At 41.4% G+C, this 14,089-nt stretch overlaps 1 protein-coding gene across 1 annotated transcript in view; it reads left to right on the top strand.

Moving 5' to 3' along the window:
• The window catches only part of GRHL2 (grainyhead like transcription factor 2), a gene marked incomplete at both ends in the record, with an annotated part of 64,903 nt that overhangs the window by 16,399 nt on the left and 34,415 nt on the right, over nucleotides 1–14,089 (top strand). Inside the window, 4 exons of the mRNA XM_080609726.1 lie at nucleotides 167–551; nucleotides 5,033–5,085; nucleotides 8,504–8,660; nucleotides 11,159–11,270. Of these exons, the coding sequence (XP_080465852.1) occupies nucleotides 167–551; nucleotides 5,033–5,085; nucleotides 8,504–8,660; nucleotides 11,159–11,270 (707 nt within the window). The remainder of the gene's footprint in view (nucleotides 1–166; nucleotides 552–5,032; nucleotides 5,086–8,503; nucleotides 8,661–11,158; nucleotides 11,271–14,089) is intronic.

The raw sequence follows: 14,089 nt of genomic DNA on the forward strand, positions 1-14,089 counted from the left end.
TAACGATGTCTTTTGTCTAGTATTTGTTAGTGTACTACATCTTACGGCAATGGCTTATCAGAATTCAAAGATCTCCTTCCCGGCCATCTAAGAACATTAAGCTATTAAAGGAGGAGGTTTACTCTTATCAGAACACTTCATAATATTTTTTGGTTTTGTCTCACAGAAATTGTCTTAACACCACAGAAGCTCAGAGTAATTTGAGTGGGGGAGAGAACCGTGTGCAAGTCCTGAAGACGGTGCCGGTTAATCTTTCCTTGAATCAAGATCCTTTGGAGTCATCCAAAAGGGAATACAACACAAATGTGTCTGGGAGCTCAACACCCATCACTGGGACTGGAGTGACTGTGGTTAAAGCAGAGGAATTCACCCCTGTTTTCATGACCCCACAAGCACACTATGCAAGAGGAGAAAATGAGGAGCACCGGGGTGTTATCTTTGAACCGTATGAAGTGTCCAACATTGCTCCCCACACAAATTATCTCAAAGAAGACCAACGCAGTACTCCTGACAGTACATACAACGACACCTTCAAAGATGGAGGAACAGAAGTAAGTTTTTCACCTCCAATTAGTATCTAAGAACTCAATAAAAAGCTGTAAACAAGATAAGGTGATTTGAGCTGTCCACAAGAGCCATTAGAACAACAGCGATGCTTGTTTCAACAAATTCAGTTCTGCTTCTTGCTGTGTTCCTGTCAGTCTGTGCTCTGATTATAGGGGAGAATCATGAGGCATTGCAGAAGGCAGATTTAAAGTTGTTTATTCGAATATCTGAGAATAATAGACCCTTATCTTTTGTCTTCTGGGTTATTGTCTCGAGTAGAGGATAGTTGCCACTCTGAAAGAAGATTTGTTTGCTGTTAGCAAGATCTGTCTTCTGAGCTATTCATAACAGTAAGACATAGCAGCCACTTTGTGACTGGGAAGTTCTTAATGTTCTTCTGAAAGTGCAAATGAGTCTCTGCTGCTAGATAAACCCAAGTAATTTATTCAGAAGCTGTCTGTTGCACTAAGCTTTAACTCTGCAACATGGGTGAGTGAGAAAAAGTAGTAGAATTAGGTGACTAAAGGGGAATGGAGAAGTTAACAGGCAGGGAGACTTTGGTGGGTGTATATGTAGGGGAATGAGAAGAGAGATAAGGAGCTACCTTGTAACTATTTTACAGTTATGCTGAGGTAGACTAATTATAGTCAACTTTAATATGGTGAGTACCCTCTCTCTGCTTTTGCCTGCTGCAGAATAATGCAAACAAGCCAGAAATGTAGAAATTATTTAAAGCTGACAGTAGCTCTGTAAATAATGAGAGATATTAGGGGGTAAAGATGTCATTGGTGTTTTCTCCTCTAACTCTTATGAAATTGTAAGTGTAACAAAAGTACAAGGCAAACTACATTAGGGCTGAGTTAGTCTGACCGGATATATAAGACATTTACTGTTTGTATGTGTATTATAGAAAAGTAAATTGTCTCCACACAAGCATCATGGATCAGGATGTCTGGAGGTGAAATCAATTTTCAGATATAGAACACATCTAGGTCAACTACATGAATAATTAATGAAGAAATCTAGCCTGCCATTGAAAAATCAGTAAGATCAAACTTTGGATTAGAAACACTGCTCTGCATTATCAAATCACATCAGCTATTTTTTATCGTTATTGCTAAATGGCTCTTTATGTGTCTCCAGTGGTACTGTACCTGTGGTTTTCCCCGAGGTGCTGTACCTGAGTGATTCCATCACGTTGATTGGTTCTGGGAAACACTGCAAAGTGCTATCAAATATGCAAAGTTGTTTAACTTGGAGGGAGTTTAGATCCATACATTGGCCTTGCATCCGAAACTCCACTTAGCCCCCATGTGCTGTGTGTGACTGCTTTTCCAGCCTTGTGCCATTGTGTAGGAACAGCTCTGTGAAGGTATGGGGAAAGCATAAGGCAAAATGTTAAAATGTACCAAAAGAGAAACTTGTGCTAAGTTAGTGCTTAAAGTAGGAATATATTTGTTCTTACTAGTTTTCCTATTCACTTGGTGAGATTGGCTGCAGTAGATTTGCTCTGATACTTGCTCAATATTTAAACACATTACGAATATGTATTTAGAAATAGTTTCAAAATGTTTCTTGAGTGACTTAGTTCTGTTATACTGAAGAGTGCTGAGTATTTATAGATTCCTGTGGTAGTGGACACTTCAGTCAGTCACTTGCTATATTATTCAGATACAATTTCAACAATTACATAATTATACCTTGCTCATCTCTTTCATTCTTATTTAGGTGTGATTAATTTATTAGTTCTTTATAGTATAGACAAAATTTTCAACGATAGGTAAGTAAATTGAATGTTTTTGACAATGGCAACCTCTAGGCTTCATATAAAATGTGACGACTAGCATATTAATATGGGACCATCCTTATTGTAATACCCCTCAGATGTGAGATTTCTTAAGAGTATTTAGTTTATCTAAATGGGGCTACGAAACTGATGGACAGGGGCAGAGCAGTTGACGTCATCTACCTGGACTTGTGCAAAGCATTCGACACTGTCCCACATGACATCCTTGTCTCTAAATTGGAGAGACATCAATTTGATGGGTGGACCACTCAGTGGATAAAGAACTGGCTGGATGGCCACATGCAAAGAGTTGTGGTCAATGGCTCAATGTCCGGCTGGAGACCGGTAACGAGTGGTGTCCCTCAGGGATCGGTGTTGGGACCGGTCTTGTTCAACATCTTTGTCGGTGACATGGACAGTGGGATTGAGTGCGCCCTCAGCAAGTTTGCCGATGACACCAAGCTGTGTGGTTCGGTTGATACGCCAGAGGGAAGGGATGCCATCCAGAGGGACCTCGACACGCTTGTGAGGTGGGCTGATGCCAACCTTATGAAGTTTAACCATGACAAGTGCAAGGTCCTACACCTGGGTTGGAGCAATCCCAGGCACAGCTACAGGTTGGGCAGAGAAGAGATTCAGAGCAGCCCTGCAGAGAAGGACTTGGGGGTGTTGGTCGATGAGAAAATGAACATGAGCCGGCTTCAGTGTGCGCTCGCAGCCCAGAAAGCCAACCGTATCCTGGGCTGCATCAAGAGGAGTGTGACCAGCAGGTTGAAGGAGGTGATCCTGCCCCTCTACTCTGCTCTCGGGAGACCTCACTTGGAGTATTGTGTGCAGTTCTGGTGTCCTCAACATAAAAAAGACATGGAACTGTTGGAACAAGTCCAGAGGAGGGCCACGAGGGTGATCAGGGGAGTCAAGTCAGGCAATTTCGAAAGAGTTTTTACCTTCTGCACAACTGTGCCACAACAAATATCCAGTCAGATACTCGTTAAGTGCAAAGGTATTATGTACTGGTTAGGAACATTTCCTTAAGAGCAGAAGTCAAGGATCCATGAGAAGCAGAATAGATCATAGAATGATAGAATAGTTAGGGTTGGAAAGGACCTTAAGATCATCTAGTTTCAACCCCTCTGCCATAGGCAGGGACACCTCACATTAAACCATGTCACCCAAGGCTCCGTCCAAACTGGCCTTGAACACCACCAGGGATGGAGCATTCACAACTTCCTTGGGCAACCCATTCCAGTGCCTCACCACCCTTTCAGTAAAGAATTTCTTCCTTAGATCCAATCTAAACTTCCCCTGTTTAAGTTTTAACCCATTTCCCCTTGTCCTGTCACTACAGTCCCTGATGAATAGTCCATCCCCAGCACCCTTGTAGGTCCCCTTCAGATACTGGAAGGCTGCTATGAGGTCTCCACGCAGCCTTCTCTTCTCCAGGCTGAACAGCCCCAACTTTCTCAGCCTGTCTTCATACGGGAGGTGCTCCACTCCCCTGATCATCCTCGTGGCCCTCCTCTGGACTTGTTCCAACAGTTCCATGTCCTTTTTACGTTGAGGACACCAGAACTGCACACAATACTCCAAGTGAGGTCTCCCGAGAGCAGAGTAGAGGGGCAGGATCACCTCCTTCGACCTGCTGGTCACGCTCCTTTTGATGCAGCCCAGGATACGGTTGGCTTCTGGAAACTTCTGGACACAAACCAGCTTTTAATTGCTAACTGGGTGATCACAAAAGAAGCTCTGGTGATTAAATGTAATGATCCGTTGGTGAATCAGACACATCAGCAAAAACATGTTTTGGGCAACAGGCAAGCCAAAAAGCAGCAGAAGCAATGCTTACATACTAGAGTATGAATGGGCTCATTTGCTCTAAAGGACAGAGTACAATTCTTGCTTAGTCTGTGCAAAAAAGATTAATTTTTTTTTTTCTTCAGAATTCTACCTTAATGTAATTTTTTTGATGTGTTCTAATTTTTTAAAGAGTGACTGTAGGTGTCCTTTCATCTGGTAAAGCCTGCATTTTGCTCAAACAGAATCTTAGAAAATCACACAATGGTTTGGGTTGGAAGGGACCTTAAAGATCATCTGGTTCCAATCCCCCTGCGATGAGCAGGAACACCTTTCACTAGATCAGGTTGCTCAAAGCCCCATCCAACCTGGTCTTGAAGGTAAAATGCTTTATTATCATGTTAAAGGTAAAATACTTTCTTAGCCTGTCGCCACTCCTATTCAACAAAGGCAGTATAGCAATTTGAATTTTTGTAAGCATTTCATTGTAGTCATTAAGGACAGCTGACTACACACATTTTTAAATACAGCAAAATAAACCAAAAAGTGAAGTCTGTAGAAAAACTGATTTAATTTGAAAATCTGCTTATCTTTGAGACTTGGTACATTTTTACAGGCTTGTTTTAGAATATATTAATGTGTAAGCAAGCGGTTTTATAAGACAGATGTTTTTCAGCTACAATCTTGTAGCAGTTACATTCTGCAAAACTCTAAAAGTTTGACATAAATGTATTATGAATTTCTAATGTAAAGACCATGTAGGATTCACTCCAGTTTTGGGGGATTTCAAGTTTTAATAGTTGATAGTTTCTTCTGGGGGTCCTTAAGCAAATGTAATTCTACTTTCGTTGGCGTTTGCATTTTGATTGTATCAAACTATATTTAATTGTTGTTTTTATTTTTCAGAAGTATCGCAGTGTGTCAGTGGGAGCTGAAGAATATATTTATGAACAAACAAGGTATGGCATAAGCTTTGAAATGTGTTGACTGGCATCATGTGGGAATGTATGAGGAGAGGCTGCCTGTTTCCACTTCCCACCCTCTCTTTCATCACACTGGGGCACCTGCAGGGCTCCCTTGACTCTCCCCTTCTTCTCCTGTGCATGTTAGCTTTCATATCTGACCAGTTTATATCTTCATCTATTATCTTCCCTCAGCACTGTTTTAAGTTAGTAATTCTTCTGAAGCTCCATGGAGATGTGGAGATTAAAACTGTTGAGAGAGGTCCCCAGGTAATAGGGCTTTGACAGCCAGGTCATGGAAAATCTTCCTCACCTTTCAGCATGGTAGGATGCACAATTTAGATGTCCAGGATGGTTGCTCTGGCTCCACCAACCTTATGGAATTCCCATCTTTATTTTTCCCTTCTGTTTTTTCTAGCTATTCCTAGTAGGTTTTCTAGGAAACCCCCCTGACATTTTACACTGCTTGTTATAGTACTTCATGTTTACCTATAAAATAAAGGAAGCACCTGTTACAAGCCACGTGAAACACCCTAAGAATTCCAAAAGTTTTTTACAAAGTTTCAGAAACTGAAGTTTGAAAAGATTAGTGTCCTCCTTAAGCACAGAAAAATGCATGCAGAGAATGGGCAAACATTGCAGAGTCACTTTAACTAACAAAGACTGTGATTAGTAAAGTTTACAAGCTGGTGCTTCATTTTACCTTTGTGAATGGTTCTGTTGATGTCTGAGAGTTTACTCTCACTTTAGCAACAGGAATATGCCTACATATTATTCCTAGAGTAGGCATATGACTGCTGCTGTAGTGGAGGTTCCTTACAGCTTGATCTTTTTCCTGAGGAATATTAAAACAATCAGTAACTACAGTGAGCTCAGAACTGAGTCATTGTATAGGCAGTACATATGAAACAGATACTTAGCAAAGACTGCTCATTTACTGCATTGGATATTTATAAAATTGAATCCTGATGCATTGGCATTGTTAACGATTCTCAGACATTGTCTTTCATGCTATGGCCCAGGTCCACATTAGAACGAAACATCCAAATGCTCATTCACAAAAACAAAATATATCTTTCCTGGGAGCTACCTGGAAGTGATAGGTGCTCAGGAATGAAACTTCAGGTTGAAAGAAAGAAGGGCTGAACATGAAAGTAATTGGAAGGCTGGTAGAATATCCTTTAATGACTGCAGAGGGCTTTAGTTAAGACTCGTGGTGAGAATCAGAATAGTATTATAATAATTTGAGTGACTGCAATAAGTTTTAGGGGTAAGAGTAATCCTCCTGCTATAGGGCACACTTTGATTGCCAGATGGGAACAAGAAGAAAATTCTCAAGTATTACCACACAGAGACTGCAAAATCGGCCAGGTGCAGTGTGTCTGGGACTTGCATTTTTTGACGTCTTTCTGAAACAGAGTGCCAGGAAACAGAACACCAGACTGTGGCAGACTGTAGGCAGCTCTGTTAAGACACTGTATGTCTGCCTTTAGTTTATCTGAAGCCCTTCTCGGTACACATCCTCATCAGGCCTTCTGTCTGGAAGGTTTTGAGATGCATCTCACAGGGCACTCAGCATGTTTGGCAGGCGCCTTGCTGCATGCAACCTGCAGCCTCTTTGTGTGACACTAGATCTGAGGATGTGCCTCCACTGCTGATAGGAGGTCAATCTGCTGGACAAGCATATGCAGCAGGATGGATGCTGGGTCCACAGTACCAGTGTTTCTGCTCTTCCAGTCTACCTGGACGGACATGTTGGATGTGTTGCTTGCCAGTGTTGACAGAGCCTCTGTCCCCCTTGCACGCAGGACAGAGGGACTGCAGCAGCACACACCATGGTGGGCGGCAGTGGAGGAGAGTGCAGTCCCCTTCATGCTGCCTTCACATTGTGTGCAAAAACCTTTGTGTCAGCAGCAACTGCATTGTTGGGAAGTGCTGGTACAGTTGTCAGTGGGTTGGATAGGTATAGATTTTTACCTTAGGTGAAGTTTTTTGCTTTTTACCTTACTTTTGTTCTAATTTGTAACTTTTAAGCAATTAGAAAAATGACTGGATTTCCATTTATAAGCTGAGAAACACTTAGAAATTGTCTTAATTTGCTTGAATGATACTAAAATAAATAATTGATACTAAACTTTCTTAAACTTCTTACAGTGGATCACATTTTTTTCTTCTGTGTTCTCTTCAGTGAGGATTTAAATGGTATTCATGCATTTTAGTGATTTTTTTTTCTATTGGATAATTAAAAATGTTTTTGTCTTCCCCTTATTTCCATATTGCTATGGCAGTGTTATGATGATCCAGAGTATTTGCTTGAACTAGAAAGTTAAGCATACATTCTTGTTTAAGACCAGGATATTCATCCTTTTAGTTCTACTTCAATATTGCTTAAATACTTTTGCTGAATTAAGACCTTTGTGAAAATGCTTCCTCCGTAACTCCAATTTGTGAGGACATCCTGCAAATGACTCCTTGCACTAAGCTTCCAAATGCAGTTTGAAGAGATTTATTCTGCAAGGTTAACATTATTTTTCATTTAAGAGAATGTGAGGAGCTGCGGGCATCATTTTTATTGGATTATTGTTCAAGCCCATTATTGGAGGAGGCAGCTGGAAGAGGCTCTTTGAGAATTGTATTCAGCTAACAGTTCACTAGTTAAAGGAGCTTTGATATTTCATGGTTTGAGAGCTGCTTTAAAGGTGGAAGGTTCTGCATTGAAGGAGTGTCTTCTAAAATCTGACTTCTACCATAAGAGCAAACTCTTTTTCTCTAATTTTTGTCTTTTCCTAAAGGAGGGTTACTTGATTGCAGATACAACTAAATGCAGGTACTTCGTTCTGTCTGGTTAATTTTGAAAAGACTGCTTGTAAAAACTTTGATTGCATGTTCTCTTTAAACAAATGAACCTTCTGGTTGTACTCCTTCTCTGCACTGTGCTGAAAGTAACAGTTGGACTTTCCATTCTCCATGTCCATACTTTGGGTTTTTTTTTGGGGGGGGAGGTGTTTTGTTTGTTTTTTTGTTGTTGTTTCCCTTTTTGTGATGCTTCTAAGTTTAAATGTCTGTGGAAGTAGCTGATTTCCTGCGAATCATACTAAATCCCCTCCCGGTATTTGACACTCTTTCTGTGGGTATATAGTCTTGTACTTCATAATTCTTTTCAGAGGAAGTAAAGATGTAGTCTTTGATCCAAGAGACTTAAAGTCCAGATAGTTTTGTGCTTGATTGCCAGATATGATGGACTTGGAAAAAGCAAATTACTTTTTTAAATACCTGTGTAACCTTTTCTTTCAATTTTAGTATTAGCTTCTTCTGCCTTGCTTATACAATGCATGAAATAAGTAATAAATGGAGACAAATAGAAAAGGAGAAAGTAATGTGGATTTTGTTGGTGTTTCTCTCCCTGTCTTTTCAGCAGCACTTTTCAGTACACACTAGAAGCAACCAAATCTCTGCGTCAGAAGCAAGGGGAGGGGCCCATGACTTACTTGAACAAAGGACAGTTCTACGCCATCACCCTGAGTGAGACGGGTGACAACAAATGTTTCCGTCATCCCATCAGCAAAGTCAGGGTATAGTTCCATTTCTTTCCTAGATGGGAATGCAGTTCTACAGATAAATGCATTTGTGGTTGGTTGTTTTTATTATTATGTTTTTTCTTGTGGGAGAGGACAAAGCAAACTTACTGTTACGCCTCGTGCAGAGGTGGGAGAGTCATATTGGTGATGTTCTCAAATATCTTGGGGTCTGTTTTTTCAAAGTGTGATCTTATGAGTTAGTCATACACATATCTGCCTCAGTTTATGAATTGGCAATGGTAATTGCACAGACACCGCACTTGACATGGGTGAATTTACCTTTGCTGTGATTAAAGAAAAAGTCAAAGAATTGCTGCAGCTGCTGTGTAAGTCCATCTTCACTCACTCATGCTCTTCAACAGCTACTTTTCAGCCAAAATGTGAAGAATTGAAGCCATCCTTTGTGACATAACTTTTAAATAATTTACATAGCATAAGTGTGAGCTTTCACTTGATGTTCACCCAGAAGTATGACAAAATGGATTACTTGCATCTTAGATTCCACAGGTAGAACTGGAGCTTGAGTACTCAGCAACATCTGCCTCGTGAACAGGCCTTCTGTTTTCCCTGGTAGTGTTTTTGAGTAAGCAAATCCTAACCCAGTGACCTCAGAATGAATGATGAGCTTCAGAGTTGCTGCCCTGCAAATTTCACCCTGAAGATGGAAGGGATTCATATATATGAGGCTGCAAAAGTGTTTCCATCCAAATAAATGAAGTACCAGCAAGATATTGTGACTTTAGTTGAAGGAACCAGTGAAAGTCAATGTGAAGCAGACAACAATCTATGTTTCTATCATACATAAAATGTAGAGAGACTTCATAAAGAGAAGCGATTGTTTGTAAACCTGAACAGCAGTTAATTTTCAGCCTGATTTCCTAGGGACATGAGACTGATGATGGTGCTTTACTGTTGGCTGAAGCTGATTTAAGACTTCTGTGCTGCTGAAAAATCTCTCTCCCTGCCAGCCACTCGTTCCTTCCAACTTTGTGGTGCCAGCTGTAGTACTTGTACAGCTACAACAAGAGTCAGGAGCTCACTGGTCTGGCTGAAAACCAGTCCTCATAAGTCTTGTTCAGTGCACAGCCACATAAGCTTTGAAGCTGTGCCAGCAGAATTATAGAATGGAAAATTGTAAAGAAGAGATGAGACCATTTATTTTAGAGGGTGTACAGTTTACAGAAGATTGTGAAACCATATGCAACTTTCATACTTTCACGATCATGTCCTGTTTGTCAGGCTCCCAGCCAAGGAACTGTTGAATTTATTGCCAATTCCATGCAAACCTGATAGGTGCAAGAGGTTCTCAAAGTATTAAACCTCTGTAAGTTCCATAGAAGTGTTTCATACAGAAGAAAGATTGTCTCGTTGGTTGAAGAGCTACAGTCTGCAGTGTCAGTTCTGGTTAGTGCATCAGCTGGCCAGCCAGCACATACTTGATGGCCAGCCAGTATACACATGCATAGTTCAGGACTCATCCACACATATACCCACACAGTAGCAAGGCATGAGAGGCGCAATGATGACGTTCAGCTTTTATAGGTAGAATGCGGAAGGTCACAGAGCATGTGAAGAGTTATGGTGGTGATTGTGTGAAGGGTCATAAATCATGAATCAATTGTGATCCAGCTCCTTGGCTTATGAAACAGCTTGATGATGTTTTTTTATGAGCTTAGTGACTCAGGGTTAAATGAAAAATGGAAACAAAAGAGGATATTTAGATGTATTTAAATTTCTGTTCTTTGTGATTTCTTTTCACTTCATTTTACCTAGTATGAGCATTCTTTCACTTTTTTGTGGGGTTTTTTGTTTTGCTTGCCTACAACAGGGCTTTTTTAAAAAGCCTTTATTACACATGCAAAGTTTTGCTTGAAGTTTCAATTTGTTTCCTTTGAATCACACAGTTTAACAAAAGGAATTCAGATATTGAACTGACGAAAAGCTCAGCAAAACTCAGTAGTCATGCTGATTTTGTTATTAATGCATGTACGCAAGAGTCCTGCTCCAAGAAAGGGTATTTGGACTGTGTATGCTAAACTTGAAGATGTCCTACCTTTAGCCAGTGAGCCTAAACTCCATAAGAACACATTCCTTTACAGTGTAATGTCATCTTCCAGAGTGGCAAGGAATTGGAATTCCAACAACTGGACTGAACTTGGATCAGAACTGGAACTGGGGAATCCTCTGAAATGACCACTTTTTACTTAAGGGAACTTAGACTTCCTAAATTAAAGAATGCAATTAAATTCTATTTGGACTATCAAAACCATAATTCTAGGCCCTGCTTTATTTTCAAACTACATTTCTTCTGCCCCGAGTCTTTAAGTGCATGGCAATATTGCACTGGAACAAAAATCAGCAATCTTACAACCAATATACTGATAGATAGTGGTGACTGGATCAGCATTAGAGGCATAGCAGAGATTTTAATTTTTGTGTATCTGACTACTAATTATATTAACTGATGCAATTTCTGGTGTTGGTTTTCTTAGAGCGTGGTCATGGTTGTTTTCAGTGAGGATAAAAACAGGGACGAACAGCTGAAATACTGGAAATACTGGCATTCTCGGCAGCACACAGCTAAACAGAGGGTCCTTGACATTGGTGAGTATAAGAGGATCTCCAGATGTTTCAGGGAAGATTGCAGGATGTGGGAAGCTCTAGTACCTTACACTGGGATGTGGTGGGATATATTGGCAATGGCTGCAAGGCTTGTACCACAGTTTTTAGCAATGGCTCATCCCTGCTAGGACTAGGCTATGGGCTTTATGAAGCAGGATGCAGAAGGAATCGTTTTCAGTAGTCACAAAGAAGAGCTGCCTCTTGCATGCATATTTAGTGGTGTTCCACCTTCTGCTGCTAGGAAGTCAAGGTCTGCACCTCTGCAGGAGTGGCAGTGTTTGTTTCCTTTATTTTTTCAAAGGCTGATGCGCTCTTTGATCCAGTAACAGCAGCAGCCCACATAACAGTTATGTTAGCTAATCAGGTGTGTAAGTGCAGCCTGAGAGTGAAGATGCCATCAATATGGTGACCACAAAGGAGCACACAGGACTCCTGCACCCCAGTTTGGGGGTCCTGTTGGTGTCAGGGAGAAGTGAGCTCTGCTGTGCTATCCAGAGAGACCTGTTTACTGTTCATCCCATCCAAAGTATTTACAAGCCGATTTCAGCCGCAACTGCCCTATCCACATGCTTGGGAGATTTTAGCAAAGGAAGAACACGTTCCTGCTGCCAAGGAGCCTGAAGTTGAAATCTGTGGGAGTGTCTAGACATCAAGCGCTTCTTCCCTCCCACATGCAGTTTACCCATGCAGACATCTGCAGCAGATTCCAGTCAAAAGAGTCGGCAAGACCAAAGCAGACAAAGTCTATCTTGTTTTGACCGCCTGAGGGAACCAAACCATTGAATGGCAGGAATGAGAGGGGGCAGAGAGGAGGAGGAGGGGAAAAAGGCGCGGTTACTTGAAGAGAGCGCTGTAAGACTTCAGGGTGATTGAACAGGATGATCAGTCCCTAAGTGTTTTCTACTCATGCAATGCCTTTCCACTTTGAAATGCTGCAGCCTCCACTGAAGCTAGCATTATTTAAAGTCAGGCTATTTGGTCAAAGCAGCTCTTCCTGAATCTCCTCTCTGCCTCTTGGCTTATCAGTATAGTTCTGGCTGAACAGTTTTCCCAACTTCTTTTCTTCTTTTCTTTTTTCCCCTGTCCGTTGGGGTAGTTAAGGAGTAAAACCTCCACCCCAGACCAGATGACTCTTATGATGACATGTTAGAAGAGCAAGTATGCCACGTCAGAGCTCTTTCTGAAGGCTGCCTGGTTTTGTGTGCTAGTCCCTATAAGCTTGTAGTGCTTGTGCTCATACCTTTGAAGGTATGTGCTGAGGAGCTTGTTACTGCACTGCCGGCACTCTCTGACTCCACTGCACTTATGGTGTACCGCCACATTTCAGTCCCCTTACCTGAACAAGTCAGTTTATGACACATGTTCTGTAAAATAGTGCTCTGCAGCACAAGTGATGTGCATGAACTGTGTGTTTATCTGTGTTAAAGCGAATGTCTATTGTTTCCGCTAGGTTGAGATGAAATAGGTCTGTGCTGACTTTTGAGGTGCTCTAGTGCACTAGTCTTTATTTGGACTGCAAATATGAGCAAAGCCTGGTGTAATAGTAATTACTGATACAGCACTCCCTGAAAGATGTGAGAAGTTTAAGAGTTTACCTCAGCGTTTTCAGGAGAAAGACTTATATGTGCTCACTAGTGTTTTCTTGAGAACAGCTGAAATACAGCCTTGGTTCCTACCAAGTACAATGTTTCTGAACTACATTCACTTTCTTTGAGACCTGCATTGTTGTTGTGGTTTAACCCCAGATGGCAACTCAGTACCACGCAGCTGCTCACTTACTCCCCCTACTCCCTTCCACTCCCCTGCCCACCCAGTGGGATATGGAGGAGGATCAGAAAACAGATAAAACCCATTGATTGAGATAAGAACAGTATAATAATTAAAGTACAATATAATACTACTAATAACAAGGGAGATAACAGAGAGAAAGGGATAAAACCAAAAACCCAAGCCAACAAAAAGAAAACCCAAACCCAACACCACAAAACAGCAATGATACACAATACCATTGCTTACCACCAGCTGAACAATACCCAGCCCAGCCTGAGCAGTAATGATTCCCTCCAGGGTGACTTCCCCCAGTTTATATACTGGACATGACCCGCTGTGGTGTGGAATGCCCTTTTGGCTAGTTTGGGTCAGGTGTCCTCTCTCTGCTCCCACTCAGCTTCTTGTGCCCCTCCTCACTGGCAGAGCATGAGAGACTGAAAAGTGCTTAATCAGAGTAAGCATTACTTAGCAACAACTAACCATTGGTGTGTTATCAGCATTGTTCTCAGACTAAAGCCAAAACACAGCACTGGGGAGAAAAGGAACTCTATCCCAACCAAAACCAGGACAGTTGTGGATATTTGGCTTATTAGGGCAGAATGGCTCCCAACTACATTTCTCTTACAAGTCTCAAGCTGCATTTAGCAAAATCCTCTTGTTTTGTCATCAGATAATCTGAGCAACTTTATCCAAATTTGAAGTTCTGCTTTGAGTGGAGATAGGGTAGAAGTTGAAGCAGATAACCTCCACGGTTCCCTTCCAAACTAAATTATTGTGTGGCTCTATGGAGATTTCCATTTACATGAAAAAATCAGATCCCTAAAGAGCTCCTTTAAAGGAATACTGAGTTAATGTCCAAGCCCTGTGTAGTTAACAGAGAGAATTACGAGTCTATGAGGGAGATCAGCAAATGCCAGGATATGTCATGGAGTAGCATTTAATCAGGCAGTAAGAGAAGCTTACTAAGGACAGGAGTATGTATTAGATTTGTCCCATCTTCAGGAGATGGTCTGGCAATCTGCTGGTAGCCC

This window comes from Psittacula echo (assembly GCF_963264785.1).
Source record: "Psittacula echo genome assembly, chromosome: 2".
In the NCBI taxonomy this organism is placed as follows: domain Eukaryota; kingdom Metazoa; phylum Chordata; class Aves; order Psittaciformes; family Psittacidae; genus Psittacula; species Psittacula echo.